This window comes from Phaseolus vulgaris, chromosome 3 (assembly GCF_051622355.1).
Source record: "Phaseolus vulgaris cultivar YP4 chromosome 3, ASM5162235v1, whole genome shotgun sequence".
Taxonomy (NCBI): domain Eukaryota; kingdom Viridiplantae; phylum Streptophyta; class Magnoliopsida; order Fabales; family Fabaceae; genus Phaseolus; species Phaseolus vulgaris.
Window position 1 is genome coordinate 7,791,076 of NC_143500.1, and position 16,661 is coordinate 7,807,736.

Below are 16,661 nucleotides of genomic sequence, written 5' to 3' on the forward strand. Positions count from 1 at the left end.
TCACTTTATTTACATTAACAATCGTACTGTTGAGTGAAATGTTGGTTTATCAACATCACGTATAAATAAATGTATAATAAAAGCCAATTACTTTGATGGACCAAAACTAAACTCTATAAATAACAGAGTCCCTATTTAAATACGTCCTTAAATATTATATCCATTAAACATTATGTATATTGAATTTTAAAGCACAACTTTGAAAAACACTTTTTTACTCCTTTATTCTCTTTATGGCTAATAATTAAAGATTATTTTACATACATTAATCAACAAGGTACCACCTTGTAAAACAATTTTAATGAAACGTTCTTATTCTTTAAATAAATACATTAATTTTAATGAAAAAATAATTAATTTAAGGACAAATTAGGAAGAAAAAGAAATTAATGTTTCATTGATATGTGAGAACATTAGTCAATTTAAATTTCTTTTAGATGACAAGCTACATTCATTGTGGGATGGAAGAAGTAACTAGAATGTAATTTATGGAAATTGTAATTTAAAAAATGAAAGGTTCCAAATGAAATTTTCAATTTATGAATATTGCTTCTTCATTTTTTATTTTATTTCTAGTATTTATAGTGAGAGCAGCAAAAGAGGTTAATGTTGTCGATATGCTTATATTGGGTAGACGGTTTATCTACCGGATTTTTTGGGGGTGATTATGAGGGAAAGAGGCAAAAAATAAAGAGGAACTCTCAAAAACCAAAAGTGAAAAGGCAGTGAGCATATTTGGACAGAAAGTTATCAGTTATCATCTCTCAGCCATAGAATTGGCTTCTCTCTACAAATGGTTCCAGCTGATATCCCAGGCACACTCCCACAAATTGGCCAAACAATCAATTTCCTATTCGCTTTATGCCAAGCTATTTGGAGACCATGAAAAAAAATTAGCAAACAATTCTGCATCATGATGGAGCATGGTGGACAGAAAACAGCCAAATAATCCATATTTTAAGAAATTTCTTATAACGTTTGTGACAATACCTGAACTGATAAAATTGATACTCAGTCACCCAATATACAGTTGAATCAGCAGCCCTGTATCAAACCGAATTCAACATAGACTCTACACCAGACGTTACACATTGAAATTTCATATATATATATATAAAATGTTTGAACTTGAGTTGTATTTAAACTTGAGTATATAATTTATCATTGACTTTGTGCCTTTGCCCTTTTGCAAGGATGTATATTAGGGTACACAAAGTTCAGCCACGTTTAACCAGTTAGAAGTATCAATCAAACTAGTAACTAATAAGTAATTATCATAACAATTAACTACTATAACTATGTTGTTAAGTATCTCGTAGCATGCCTTCCGCTTCCCTATTTCACAAAGAATTATTTTGAAAAAATGCGCTATCAACAATTTTATTTTCCCCCTTTTAGCTAAATTTAAACAAGTAAAACACGCACAGAATTGTTAAATTTTAACTACAGCACAGGTGTGTCATGACGAGGTGATATAATTACCCAAAACAGGTGGAGTATACATCAGATTTACGAACCATGTCTGCCCCAGAAGCTTCACCAACCTACAGTGGCCTTCCTACCAGAAAATACATTTCAGCCTACCTGTTGATGATTTACACGCCTCAACCGTAGTCCAACATCTGCATCATGATCTTGTTGATTTAAGCCCGTACCAAGTAAGATAGTGTCCTGCAACTCTGTAGAAGTTCCTGCTTCATTTGCTTTCTCAACATGTTCTCCATAGTTATGCAACCTTCGGCCAATGAGATACCGGTCATCGCGTATGGAGTTATGAAGATTTGTGAACCAGACATGGAATCTCTTGGCACAGAAGCACAAGAAACTGAAACATAGGCATCCCAACCATGCAAACCGATAAACAGCAGAATTGATCACCAACGGATACCCAAGAACTGGAAATACACCTTTGGCCAAAACATAAGGTACACATAATGCCGTCAACAACTTCATTATGATCGGAAGTACAATCTCCCGAAGGACCCATAGACCTTGCAACCTGGAGAACCCATCTTCTCTCACCCTCTCAAATTTGACTCGCCAACTTTCATCCACCAGAGGCATCATGTGGTCCAACATAACCTAATGAAAGAACCAAGTCAACAATTTAAAAATAGCAAATAGATACATTCAACTCAATCATGTAACAAACATTTGAGAGACAGATAATCATTTACAAATGGGACATGCCAAATAAATTTCACATAAAAGGACAGAAAGAGCAAAAAGGGTCAACTCAAATTGTTAGTTGGGTATGAAAAGATTTCCGCATCTTCATCAGTTGAATGGAAATTGATCATATGACACTTGTATATGCTAAACAAACTACGTCGTAGTTCATCAACTTAATCTCTAAGTAAAACGCTTTCCTCTGATTACAATTCCAAGAAACCAAGTAAACTCACCCAGACTTTTCCCTCTAAACTCATTTTATCCAATTCAAATCATTCTTACCAACCTACAATAAATCATTCACAATTCAGTATTTATCAACCCTTGCCAATTTGACCCCACCCCCCTAAGTTGATAATACACTATTATGTTTTTTTTTTTAAAATCATACCATGTACAAAAAAAAGTTATGCCAGAAATATGCTTTACCCCAAAATGGTGTAAGCAACATCAATGAAACATGTCATTGGCATTATATACTACCTTCTTCGTGATTTGAGGCCAATACTTACAAAACCAGTCCCAAACTCCCCAGCCCAGATTACAATGAGGTTTAAGTTAGGTTGTCAGCAACGAGCAGTTAATCTTCATGGCAATAATAGATGAAGAAACAAACAAGAAACAAACGTAAACAAGAAGTCTTAGACTAAGTGTGTAGGGGCTACATGAATCACATAATGCCACTGGGATGAAAATAAACATATAGGAGAAACATTCCAGAAAATTGATACCATAAATACCCATGCAGCAAGATAAACTTACCAAAAAGAGTACAGCAGCAGGAAGATTTTTTTTACGCAAAAAGGAGGTTTTCTACATCATGTCACTCAATATATTTTTGTACATAGCATTCAGTATTTAATAAGCTTGTAAAAATTTTGCACCAAAAAAATTAAAGACAGGAAGGAAAGCTGACAGAGGAATGCTGATAATAAAAGGAAACAAACTCACCAATCTAGTCCATATCTTCAGAAATATAAGGCCTAATGCCCAGTCTTGATAAAGTAGGAATACTGGACTTTCATCAACCGGAACTCTCATTGGCACAATGACCAAAAGCTCAAAGAGAAGACCAATTAGCACTGGGATAATGAATATCTGACAAAAAATAGGGATTAATATACTTACAAGCAAATACAGATATATGCAAACTCAAAAGGGCAACTTCAGTAACATAGTAATAAGCAAGAGGATCATCCTTACCCATATAGACAGAAGTGCAGAACTCTTCACAAGAATGCCGCACCATTTCCATACTTGGCCAAACAAAACAGAAGCTCTCCTTCTTCTTACCTGTTCAATTGAGTATCTAACTCCAGCAACGGCAGTCCAGATTACATAGCTTCCAATGATAAATGCATACAGATCTGTGAAAAGAAATAAGGTTATAAGCACATGCAAAGTTATAAAGGCCAGCGACTGGAAAGCTAGTTCAATCATTTACATACCATTGCATTTAATGCCATGAGTTATGGGAAGACGAGGAATAAAATTGAAAAGTGCCCGTCCAAGTGAAATTGGTACAACTATCAGAGCAGAGTTGAAGACAAGGAGAGTCATCCAAGCAATCACCAGTAAGAGAACTATGCGAAGCACAAAGGCATAACTGCTATAGTCATAGCAAAATATTTAATTAGATGGTGACAGGGTAACTAACAACAGCTAAAACAAGCACTGCAAAGAAACTGATGACTTTACTAGATTTTTTCACACATTGAGTCAACTAAATAAATTGGGAGAATGAAATATAAGATAATAAATGATAGTTGTAGGATTTCAATTAGCAAGGAACTCACTCAGAGTCGGATTGCTCATCATTATCATAATCCTCTCCAGCATTCAGTTCTCCCACTGTAGTAACAGCCCTGTTCAAATTATCACCTGCAAATGGCACCAAACCCAGATCATGCACTCCAGCTTGTACTACTTGTAGCCTTTCTTGCCTACCTGGCTCCCCATTTCCATTATCTTGATTTACACTGTCATCAGGTCTAGGCAGTAAGAAATCAGTTAAACCAAGAGCCCAACCAACAGCAGTAAACCAATAGCGCAGTAGGGATTTTATAGTTGTCCTCAATTTAAAATGCTCAATAGCAAATGGGATACAAATCTGAAAGAGAAGCATGTCAGCTGGAATTTCAGTGAATGGATCAGATACCCTGCAAAAACATTCATATTCACAATTTAAAAATGTGATACATAATCCATGGAAACTACTAAAATTGATTAAGGGGCTATCTTACGATATGTCTAGTGGGAAAATGGAAGGTGCCATCCGCATGGCAAGTTTGACAGGCAAGAATACCAGCATCACAATCAGACTCCCATAAACTGCGACAGATAATAGAACCCTGCGAGCATGTTTGTGCACGGGATCATCTATAAGATCACGAAATGGATTATAATTTGGATCCGCAGGGTCCCGAAGGAAGTACAAAACTCCATTACGTAAAACCTGCCATCGTAAACAAATAAATCATGTGAAACAGTGAATAACAATATAAGCAGGACTCTAAAAATCATATCATATGACAAGAAGTTACCCCTCTAAGAAGGCTGACAAATATGCTAATTTGTAGCATGTACACAATCCCAACAACCCAATGAACCAATGAGCTTGCTAAAGGGGATGCAGAGAAGAACTGAACTCTGTGAACCATTGTCTTCCCAAACATCTGAATGGTACAAACATCAAGCCACCATCCACACATCAAAGGAAATACCCCGAGTTCAATGATTAAGAGGAAAGCAACCTTAACCATGGTCATCAAATGCTTCATTGCTGCCAAAAACTGCCTGACGAGAGATGGAATTGTTTCTGCTATAGAAGCAATGCCATAAAACCTTCCCACGGTCAAAGGCTCACCCTTTGTGTAACGAATTACAGCAACAATCCCGAAGTAGCAGAAAATTAGAGTAAGAATAAAAACATATCCAATAGCTAGAGTGGTAACATCAGAAAGCCTTGAAGTTCCAATTGACCCTCCTTTCAAGATAACAGCTGAGGCAGATGTTATGTTGTTTGACATTTCACTCAATTCACTAGAATTGGCTTTCATCATTTCTGCAACCTGACCAATTGGTCCACTTTCTTGAGTTTCAGATGACAAGTTTTTAACAGCTGTTAATGCATTCTTTAAAGTAATATTTGCCAGAGAAAGAGATGTGTCTGCAAGGGGGGCCACAGCTGACAACACAGGACCACTAGCAGTTGAGAAGAACCAGGATAGGTAATGGAGTATGATACGACCCAATGAGAATGGCACAAAGATTACAACACCAAGGAAAATCATATTGCTCGCCAGCACCTGCTTAGAGAAAATAAATTCAGTTTGAAGTAAGAAATGTGATAAGTACCAAATTCATTTCTCCAAAGAACAAAACAAAATTATTTCAAACAAAATTAATCAGAAAAGGTCACAATTTACAAAACATAAGAATTTTTTGTCAATAATATACAATGAACCCTAAGCATGGGAAAATAATTAGAGAAAGATTCTTAAAAGATAATAAAATTTAGACTACAAAGAGTAGCATTAATAGCATGACCAATTAACATAAGAAAAATAATCATAATAAGTGAACTAATCATTCTTTCTTTAATGATAACAAATTCACACCGCAATCAATTTTTGAGTAAACAAACCTCTTAAGAAAGTGAAACTTAAGCCTAATTCAACCTTACAAAACTAACTTATAAGATGAAATTTATATCCACTTATATGCTATAATTTGACCATATCTTCAATAGATGTAAGATCTCCAACACAACCCATCGTGCCGAGAGTTGGACATCTAGAGTGTGGGATTAAGGAAAATTGGTAGCAGGTGGAATGATAGGACCAACAAACCTCGCTAGAATAAGTTCTATTGTCATCTTAAGAAAGTGAAATTAAAGTTTAACTCAACCTCACAACCAGTCTATAAGATGAGGCTTCTCCCTACATATATGCTATAATTTGACCATATATCTAGTAAATGTAGCATCTCAAACAAAACTATTGAGAATCATGCAACTACAAGTTCCTAATTGAAGTTTTATAAGCACAAGTACTTAATATTCATAATTAATATTAAAGAGACAACAAATTTTCACTAGCTTATATCATATGAAATCCTTCCATCCACATGGAATTACAAATGTTAATTATCAAGAGTACATCTCATCCATTACCCCAAAGAAGCAGACCAAGAAGATCATGTCTGCATACACAACATAAATAATACTTGAGTAGACAGTAGAGCTTGTCTTCTTCCATAAAGTGATTAAAATAATCTCATACATTTTGATAAATGCTACTACGTAATGGAATTTAGTATTTTATTAAAATTAATTAAATCAGAAGTTATTTAAAAATGAGTTGAACCTATGCAGTTTTAACTTTTCAAAAGGCTTCCTTCATCAAGCTCAGTTTCAATAAAGTCATGTTGATAGACTTACAGTAAATGCATTTTCAACCAAGTGAAAAACTGGACCCTGCATGCCAACAAGTTCATCAAAGGGAACATCTTCTGCTCCATCAGCATCATCCAGACCATCAAACATCTGTTCAACATGTGCCTCAAGTCGTGCTGCTTGCATCTCCCACCGTGCAGCAACGTTTTCAGCATTTCTCCTAATTACTTGACCTGCACCTGCAATTCCTTGCGCTCCACCAGCATCTTCACCATTCCCGTCAGCATTGGCATTACGATTAGCTTGTACAGGAGGCCTTCTAGCCATTCGAGCACCATTTCTGTCCACTTCATCTTCTCTATCAGCATCCTGTCCCCCAATTTCTCGCAAATGCCTAAAGTAATCTCTCAAAGAAGTGGCCCCAAGAAAAATGAAGACAATGCTTGCAGAAAGTAGAAAACCATGGAGGCAATCGGTCAGGATAACTGCTGTCGATAAATGGCTTAAGAATAACCTCTGGGCTTCACCTAAACTCCTCACAAAAGCTAATCGCCATATCCAGAAAGTTATGAAAGGTATAATTAAGAGCCACACAGATAGCACAAAACTCAGGCGCAAAAAGAATTGAAGAACATGGCAGGCTTTCATTGCCATTCCAACCACAAACTCTTGAAAAGGTAACCTAGCCGGGGCATTATCAGCATAAACAGGAGAGAATGAAAATGCATGTTTGCAGACCTGCAGCACATATGAAGCACATTTAGAAGAAGAAAACATCCCAATAAGGAAGAATCAGGTACATAAAAATGGGGCAGGGAGGGGTTACTTCACTTTTGACAGATTTGTATTGAACATAGCATTTGCATAAGTTACAAAACAAATCTACGGTGTGCTTAATTAACTATTGTAAGACCAAGGTGATTTTTTTTATTCTCTTTTTGTTTATGCTATCAAGTTCAAAATTGAAAATTGTTGTGCCTCAGCAAAGGACTCTTAGCTTTCAACTATAAACATTAGGCATAAACGGGTATAATACATTTCCAGCATTAGCGGTTCAATATTTTAACATGAAGAAGACAGCAACCATTTGGCAGCCCCTATTTGGTTTCTACTTTCCATCATCCTTAGCAACAAAAATGACAAAATAAGAAATTTCTGAATCTTTAACTTCATCACTTGACAACTTATTTTAGCACAAGGTAAAACCTAGCTTCATTCATCAAAAGAAGCAGTACAAGATACACGCTACTCTACGATAAAAAAATAACTATTACCACCTCGTTTAAACAAGAACAAGTCCCAGACACAAAAGAATCGGATCAGAAATCCAACAAAAACGTGTTAATTCACGTTGAAGATCAGATAGGGCAAAACCTCGCATTGGCGCGCGTTGCTGTGATTAAGCCATTGAAGGAGACAATCCTGATGCACAAACTTGATGCTCCCGCTGCACGCGCACGGATACCGGAGTGGATTCTCGGCGTCACCAGGGTTCCGGCAAATCCGGCACACGTCCTCTTCCTCCTCCTCCTCGTCATCGTACTTGGCTGGCGCGGCTGCCGTCCCCGTCGCCGAAGCGGTCGACTCGACCTCCTTTCCCTTGGAACCGCGCGGCGACGAAGCGGAGGAGGAAGAAGAGGAGGAGGAAGGGGAAGACGACGAGGGAGAATTGGCGAGTGTCTCGACGGGGATGGGGCCTCCGTCGAGGGAAGGAGGTGGCTCGTGAGCGATCTCCATGACGGTTTAGACCGAACCGGCCGGGGACCGAGTCGGCGGTGAGTCAGGGCGGGTCAGGGAGAGAGTCGGTGGGGGCGAGAAAATGAAGGGAGAGAAAAAAAGGGAGAAAGAGATGAGAGAAAATGGAGAGTGATTGAAGATTTTGGCGTGGAGATTTAGGGTTTTCCCGAGATTGCCCTCGTTCGGTGGTTATACTACATTACGCCAATGTGTTGGTATTGGGTGACGTATATGGTTATGTGGGTTTTGGATCACGTGGCACCTTCTCATTGGTCCTACCTATTTTATGGTGCTGCTCTACGCCAAAATCACTAATTCTTCTAATGTCATTAAAACTATGTTTTGACTTTTTGTTGATTTTTCTTCCGATCAAGATTAATATTGAATCAATCCTACATTCTTTTAATTATTGTATTTTCTGTTCAAATTTATTTTTAATAATCATGTTCCTGTAAAATATTAATTTTTATATCTATAACTTTATTCATCAGGATCACCTTCTTTTAATATTTATTTAGTATTCATATTTTACTCTTTTATTTTACGACATAATTGAATATATTTTTTACACAAATAATTATACGAAAAGTTTAATATAAACTATTTAATTTTATTTTATTTTAATTTTTTTTTTTATAATTTTCATCTATTTTTATAACTGGAAGCCGAAATACCTTTATGAGCATTTTATTTTTATTTTAAATAGGTATATTATTATGTGTATTCATATTTTCTAAATACCAAATATCATTAAGTAAAAATAAGATAGAAACATTTTCTTTCATTATGAGTTTTAACCTACTATATTAAAAATAAATTCAAATTTGTAACACAATAAACATAACCAATTTTTATTTGTTGTTACTAACATAAAATTAAAAAAGAGAAATATAACAATGAAAAGACAAAAAAAAAAAAAAAAATAAGACAAGAAACTTAACAAACCTTAAAAAAATATTTATTTTCTAATCCATTTCCTCTTCTATACAAGAATGTTATATTCAAAACGCATTCATCCTCTTCGTCCACATAAAAATGATGTCAAGATAACTTTATACCTTAAAGCAATTAAGTAATCATTATGGTGAACTTTTGATTTGTGGTTATTAATATAAAACTAAAAAACAGAAATATAATAATAATAAAAAAGAATAAGATGAGAAGCACTGTAACAAACTTTAAGAAATATTTATTTTCTAATCAATTTTCTCTACTCCGCAAGAATGGAACGCATTCATCATTCTGTCGATGCCACATCAATAATGATGTCTAAATAACTATGTACCTTAAAGCAATTACGTCATCATTATGGTGAATCACTAATTTTAATTAGTTGTTACTAACATAAAACTAAAAAAACAAAATATAATAATGAAAATATAAACAAGCAGAGGAATAAGATGAGAAACTTCATAAAAATATTTATTTTCTAATCTTTTTCCTCTTCTCTCACTGATGCCCACATCAACAATGATGTCAATATAACTATGTACCTGTGCAATCTGAATGTTTTGTATCCCGCCATGAAAAACAGAGTAAAATAAATAAAAATGAGCAATTAAACAACTAAGAAAAGAAAACTCATTTACAGAGATTAACGTGGGATACATGCTCTTCTTCTGACTCTTATATTGAAGAATAATTTTTTTTTATCAAATGGAAAATCTCAAAAATTCAAATTGAAAAAAAACTATGAGTAAAAATTGAAGAAATAAAAATATATTTCAAAAACACTAGATTCAAATCTGTTTTACATTCAAAAACTTCTTTCTAATAACTATTTTCCATTCAAAAACTTAATTTTAATAACTATTTTAATATTGAAAAAAAATTACAAAATAACAAAAAATAATTTTTTTTATATATATAAAAACAGTTAAGTGGAGAAATCCCCAAGTATAGAATAACTATTTTAATATTGAAAAAATTACAAAATAATTAAAAATAAAATTAATTTTGTTTATATATATAAAAAAAACAGTTATGGAGATGAATCCCATTATATAGGTATAGATTAAAGTTAAACATTATTCATTTTTAAAGCATCATTGAAGGTTAATTTTGAAAAAGAATATATTTGATTTGATAAAATATTCATGAAAGTTTCTATTTTTTTTACATTACAATAAATTTATTTACATATACATATATTAATTAAATAGTAGAGATATAAATGATAAAAAGTCACTAATATTTTTTAAAATTTAAAAATAATAGTTGGATAAAAAAATAAAAGTCTTCAAAATAATTCTTTTTCAATGGTTTAAAAATCATAATTTTGTAATTCTTAATTGTATTGAAGTAAATCATTACTCCTTTTTTTGCCTTTTATGTATTGTTTAACGGTTTTATTTATAAATTAAAAAATGTTTAATTTAATGGAATATTTATAAGATTATTTTATTTTTCCATTTTTAATTACAATATATATACATAAACTAATTAAATATGATGATAATGTCTTGAACATTAATAATAAATAGAAATAAAAATGGTTTACGTAACCTTTTTTTGTTTATATATTTATTAAGGTAGCATGGATCCCTTAATTAGTTTAACCTTTCTTTAAAATTCTACATTTAACACTATTCAGATATTTAAATCACGAGATCTATTAATAGCTTGGGGCATTGTGTGTTTTGTGGTTAAACAATGTAATAAATAGTATTCAAATTCTTCTTTTTATAGGAAAACCATGAGGCATTATTTTATTTTTATTACATATTTGTTAGTTAACTCGTTCACTATTGGTTTTCTTTTTATATTCTTGCCTTTATTAACTACATCCACTTTTATGTAATTTCCAATAATTATAACAAACTAGTTTAGTAAACAAAGTACTTTTACTATTTTTAATTTAAAGATGGCAATTTATTCTCCTGTTAATTATAGTTATACTGTTGATCACATTAAGTAGATTGTTATGCTAATCCATAGAATTTTTTTAATTATTTATTTATGTGTATAATTGTTTGTGTATTAATTATAATTGAATGTTTTGATTTATTATTTTATTAATATCATGTTAGTGTATATGTTTGTTAATTCTTGAAAATTAATTGGATCATAAAAGATTGATCTATTCATAAGTGAGTTTACTTTGGAGTATCTTTAATTATTATGAATAATTAATTTATATTTATATACAGTTATATAGTTAAAAGTATAAGTCTAATTTCGTTATATTTTAATTTTCTTTTAATCTTCTGATTTATACCGTATGCTTCCTCATTAATTTCTTTATAAGGAAGGACTTTAGATTTGAAATGGAAAAAATTATTAATGATTTTTTTAAAAAAAAATTTCTTTCAATTTTTTTCAAATGTGCATATTATTAATCCATAATTATGCAAGGCAATTTAAAGAAAGCATGGAACTCATCTAGTCACAACATCCACAGAATAAAAAGGATAAATACCTAGAGTTTTCTTTGTATATTTATTAGCATAAATGAGCCTAGTTGAACTTTCATCTCCCTTCTGTAGGTTCAATAAAATTGATAGCTATAGGAGGAAGGAATGTAGAAAATATATTAGAGAAGATTTTCACACCATGTAAGAATATTATAGTCTTAGTTAAAGGACTACAAGAAAAGTGAAACTCGATTGGCTTCAACAATACCAAGTCCATATCTTTTATGTTGTGTTTGGATTGAGGAGGGAATTTGTGAGGAAGGGAGAGGATGTGCGAAGATATGTGAGGTTGTTTGGATTGAGGGATGATAGAGTGAATTTGTGAGGATGGTTTATTGTAAGTTTACAAATTTATCATTGTTATTAAAAAATATTTGAATAATGAATTATGATTTTTTTTTGTATAGGTTTGAATTAATTAAAATTTTCTAATATATAATATTCATAATTACTTATATTTTTTAATAAAAAAAATAAATAAAAAATATTTTTGTGTTAAATTAAAATAAAATTATTAAATATATTAAAATTTATGAAAATAATATTTATTATTATATTCATTTATTATTTTATATAACTATATATTTTGTTAATATTATAATTTTTTATTATTATTTTTATTATTTATAATTGTATGTTGTTATTAATAGTATAATTATTATTTTTTTGAAAATATAAATAAATATATGTAATATTTAATTTTGCATATTGTAATAAAATGCATGCACAAGGGTATTTGGGTAAAATACAACCATCCTACATAAATTTTCACAAATCTCTTCATTTTGTAAAGAATGAAAAAAACTCTCCTCCCTCTCCCCCACTCTCAGAACCATTGAAACAAACACAAAAAAACACCCCATTCCTCCTCCCCCCTCCCTCTCAGACTTTATATAAAGTAGTTTAGAATTTTATTTGGATAATATATTGGGCTTCGGTTTAATTTAGGGTATTATATTTGGACTAATAAAAGAATGGGTGTGTACATTAAACAGTGAACACTCATATACATTAAACAGTGAACACTCAAATACATTAAAAAGTAAACACTCTGATACATTAAACAGTGAACACTCAGATACATTAAAAAGTGAACACTCAGATACATTAAAAAGTGAACACTCAGATACATTAAACAGTTAACACTCATATACATTAAACAGTTAACACTCAGATACATGCATTCACATTTCGACAAATTAAAAACAACTCAAAATTTCGATTGATAAAGAAATCAAAATCAACGAAACAAATAAACGAATTAGATAAACGTAGGGTGAGAGTTCAAACGAAAGAAAGCGAGGGTGAGACCTTAGCGTCGCGGTAGTTGATGATGAATTTGCTGGTTCCTCATTGAAAAACGACGCAAGCGGTCTTCGATTTTTAGTTCGGCGAAGTCGACCCGGTGAAGGACGGTGGTTTGGGGAAGCATGAGAAGGAGAGGGATAGGGTTGTGTTAAAGAAGAGTGTCGGGAGAAATGTAGGAATATGTTATATTGAAAAAAAAATTGAACACAATAATAGTATTTATGCGCAATAATAATAATATTAAACAGTGAAAACACTGATACATTAAACAATGAACCCATAAATACATTAAACAGTGAACACTCAAATACATTAAACAGTGAACACTCAGATACATTAAACAGTGAACACTCAAATACATGCATTCACATTTTGGCAAATTAAAAACAACTCAAAATTTTGATTGATGAAAAAATCAAAATCAACGAAATAGATAAACGAAACAGATAAACGTAAGGTGAGAATTCGAACAAAAGAAAGTGAGGGTGGGACGGTGATTAATGAATTTGCTAGTTCCACTCTAAAGAACGATGTGAGTGGTCTTCGATTATTGGTTCGGCGAAGCAGTGACAGTGAAGGACAGTGGTATTGGGAAGCGTGAGAAGGAGAGAGTTAGGATTATGGTGAAGGAGAGAGTGTTGGGAGAAATGCAGGAAGATGTTAGATTGAAAAAAAAAACTTTTGAACACAATAATAGTATTTATGGGCAATATAAATAATAATATTAAATAGTGAACACACAGATACATTAAACAATGAACACAAATACATTAAACAATGAACACTCAGATACATTAAAAAGTGAAAATTCAAATACATTAAATACTGAACACTCAAATACATTAAGTAATGAACAGTCAAATACATTAAACAGTGAACACTTAAATACATTAAACAGTGAAAACTCAGATACATTAAATAGTGAACACTCATATACATTAAACAGTGAACACTCAGATACATGCTTTCACATTTCGATAAATTAAAAACAACTCAAAATTCCTATTGATGAAAAAATCAAAATCAACGAAACAGATAAACAAAATAGATCAACGTAGGGTGAGAGTTCAAACGAAAGAAAGCGAGGGAGAGGCCTTAGCGTCACCGTAGTTTTTGATGAATTTGTCGGTTCCTCCTTGGGGAACGACGCGAGCGATCTTCGGTTTCTGGTTCGACGAAGCGAAGACGATGATGAACGGTGCTTTGAGGAAGCGTGAGAAGGAGAGGGTTAGGGTTGTGGTGAAGGACAAAGTGTTGGGAGAAATGTTAGAAGATGTTGGATTGAAAAAAAAACTTTTGAACACAATAATAGTATTTATGAACAATAATAATAATAATATTAATTGTATTATTAATAGTAAATATTAATATGAATAATAATATTAAGAACATTAATAATATTATTATCATTTATATTAATGGTATTGATATTGTTATTATTATTAATATTAATAATATTATAATTTTGTGGGTAATAATTTGTGTGTAATGTTGAATCTAGCTACGAATACATATTTGTGGATAATTTATCTACAAATTTGTATTCAAAGGTAATAATCTGTTTGTAATGTTGAATTTACCGAAGAATAAAGATCTATGTGTAATATTTGTCGGCAATTTTGAAATATCTTGTAATGAATTTAGTATTTAATTAGTTGTAAATTTTAGAATTGTATCATTCTTGATTGTTAGACAATATCACATAAATCTAAAGGATTAGAAGTATATGACCAGGTTCATACTAGGTACAATATATCATTGGATTCGGAAATAGAAAGAACAAAGATTGAGAAAATGCAAATTGAAAGAGCACAAAAAAGATAATAACAATCACATAATTCTTGAATCAACATCAACCAATTTTGGACCAAGGCAAACTAAATTTGAAGAGATGGCTATTAATAGAGAAAAATCCTTGAATGAGCTAGCCAATCCTGAAATTTGTTATTAGCTACTATGCATTCAACTACCACATTTACGAGAAAGAACAATAAGTTATGAACTCAAATTGATTCACTTATTGCAAAAATTTCATGGTCTAGTAAGAAAGACCTCACAATTACTTAATGGAGTTTTAAGTAGTATGTTCAACCATGAGACTAGTTGATGTACATGAAGAATTGGTTAAAATGAAGGTTTACAACCAACCAAGACTAACATGAAGAGGATATTTATGAAAAAAAAAAATCCTACCTCTATAACTACATTTATAAGAAAGAATTTAGTGGAATAAGACAACTGGAAGGGAAACCATTGTATGAATATTGGGGAAAAAGGTTCAATAAGATTTGTTTCAGTTGTGCAAATCATTATATCAATGAGCAACTATTAATCCAATATTTTTATGAATGCCTCCTACCAATGGAGAGGAGCATGATTGATGTAGCCAACGGAGGAGCAATCCTAGACAAAAATCCAACAACTATAAGACACTTAATATTTGACATGAAAAAAAACACTCAACAACTTAGTTCTAAAAATTCAAATAGAGAGTGTGTGACACACAAATTATTGATAATGAAAATCTAAAGACTTTATTAACTAAGTTGATTTCTTTGGTAAGACAAATTGGTATAACCCAGTGATGAAAACTCATATAGCCTCGAAACATTTGGCTAAGAAGATTGGAAGCAGAAAAATAAGCTCAAAAGACTCTCATCTTAGGGAGAATTAATCGTTGTCTGCTCTTCCATTTTTTTCTAGTTTTATAAACATTGTATAGAGTGATATATGCTTTATTTTGGGCTTGTATTTGAGCCATTTTCTCGAACCATGTTTTGGGCCAATTTTCATGGGCCATGTATTAGGCTAATTAGAGTAGGGTGTAAATAGAAAAAGAAAGAGTCGAGGTAGAGTTACAATTGAGCCTCCCCAATGCAACTCTAGACCATCTAGGGTGCACAAATAAATTACTAGAGTTCAAATAGAAAGCATGGAGTGGCAAGGAAGGCATGAAGATCCACATGTCATCATTTCAATGATAGGATTCCCACCAATGCCAAAAGTCCATTTGTCTTTATAGGAATGGAGAGGGTTCTCTCCAATTAGTGGAGAACACTTGTCAACCTCTAATTTGAGAGGATTTACTCCAATTAGAGAGAGTCATTTGTCCTTCTTTGAGTGGATAGTTTTTAGGGTTAAAGTTTATACCTTGTCTACCCATATCACTATAAATACAAGTGCTAGCCCCTAGTAAATTAGCTTTGATTGACTAATGAATTGTTGCACAAATTTCAGCCTCAACTAGTCTCTTAGCTCAGTCCCTACTAGCCTTAAATCTAAGTGTTTTAGCATGGAACCTCTTAGGAGTTGGTCTATCCTCTCTTAAGCTTCATTATCATTCTCCATACACCAATACTTCATGGATTCTTTCATTCATTTTAGCCACCAGATTTTGCACTCTAAAAAAAAAAGACACAAAGCCATGCAAGCTAGGTTTGCATTACTCAGAAAGTGAATTCAATAAAATAACCCACAAAGGTATGTAGAATTTGCAATTCAGGGGAACATTTTACAAATTTTTGCCCTCAATTGCAAGAGACAACCAATCCTTCCATGGAGATGGTAGCTAGAGTTTTTTAAGGGCAAACCAACCTTTATAAACCTCAACCACAATATCCATACAAACCTTTTTC

The 16,661-nt window shown here is 32.4% G+C and overlaps 1 protein-coding gene across 2 annotated transcripts; it reads right to left on the reverse strand.

Moving 5' to 3' along the window:
* Window positions 1-1,353: 1,353 nt before the first annotated feature.
* On the reverse strand, window positions 1,354-8,514 carry CER9 (RING/U-box superfamily protein). 2 transcript variants are annotated; one of them, XM_068606544.2, is made up of 9 exons: window positions 7,943-8,514; window positions 6,614-7,306; window positions 4,716-5,480; window positions 4,416-4,627; window positions 3,969-4,331; window positions 3,621-3,778; window positions 3,376-3,539; window positions 3,124-3,270; window positions 1,354-2,082 (listed from the first exon to the last, which is right to left on the reverse strand). In XM_068606544.2, the coding sequence occupies exons 1-9, from the start codon at window positions 8,303-8,305 to the stop codon at window positions 1,576-1,578; spliced, it is 3,372 nt and encodes a 1,123-aa protein (XP_068462645.2). In that variant the 5' UTR covers window positions 8,306-8,514; the 3' UTR covers window positions 1,354-1,575. The 2 variants fall into 2 exon arrangements, with proteins under 2 accessions (XP_068462645.2, XP_068462644.2); XM_068606543.2 differs by having other exon boundaries at window positions 3,621-3,781.
* Between the last annotated feature and the right edge of the window lie 8,147 nt (window positions 8,515-16,661).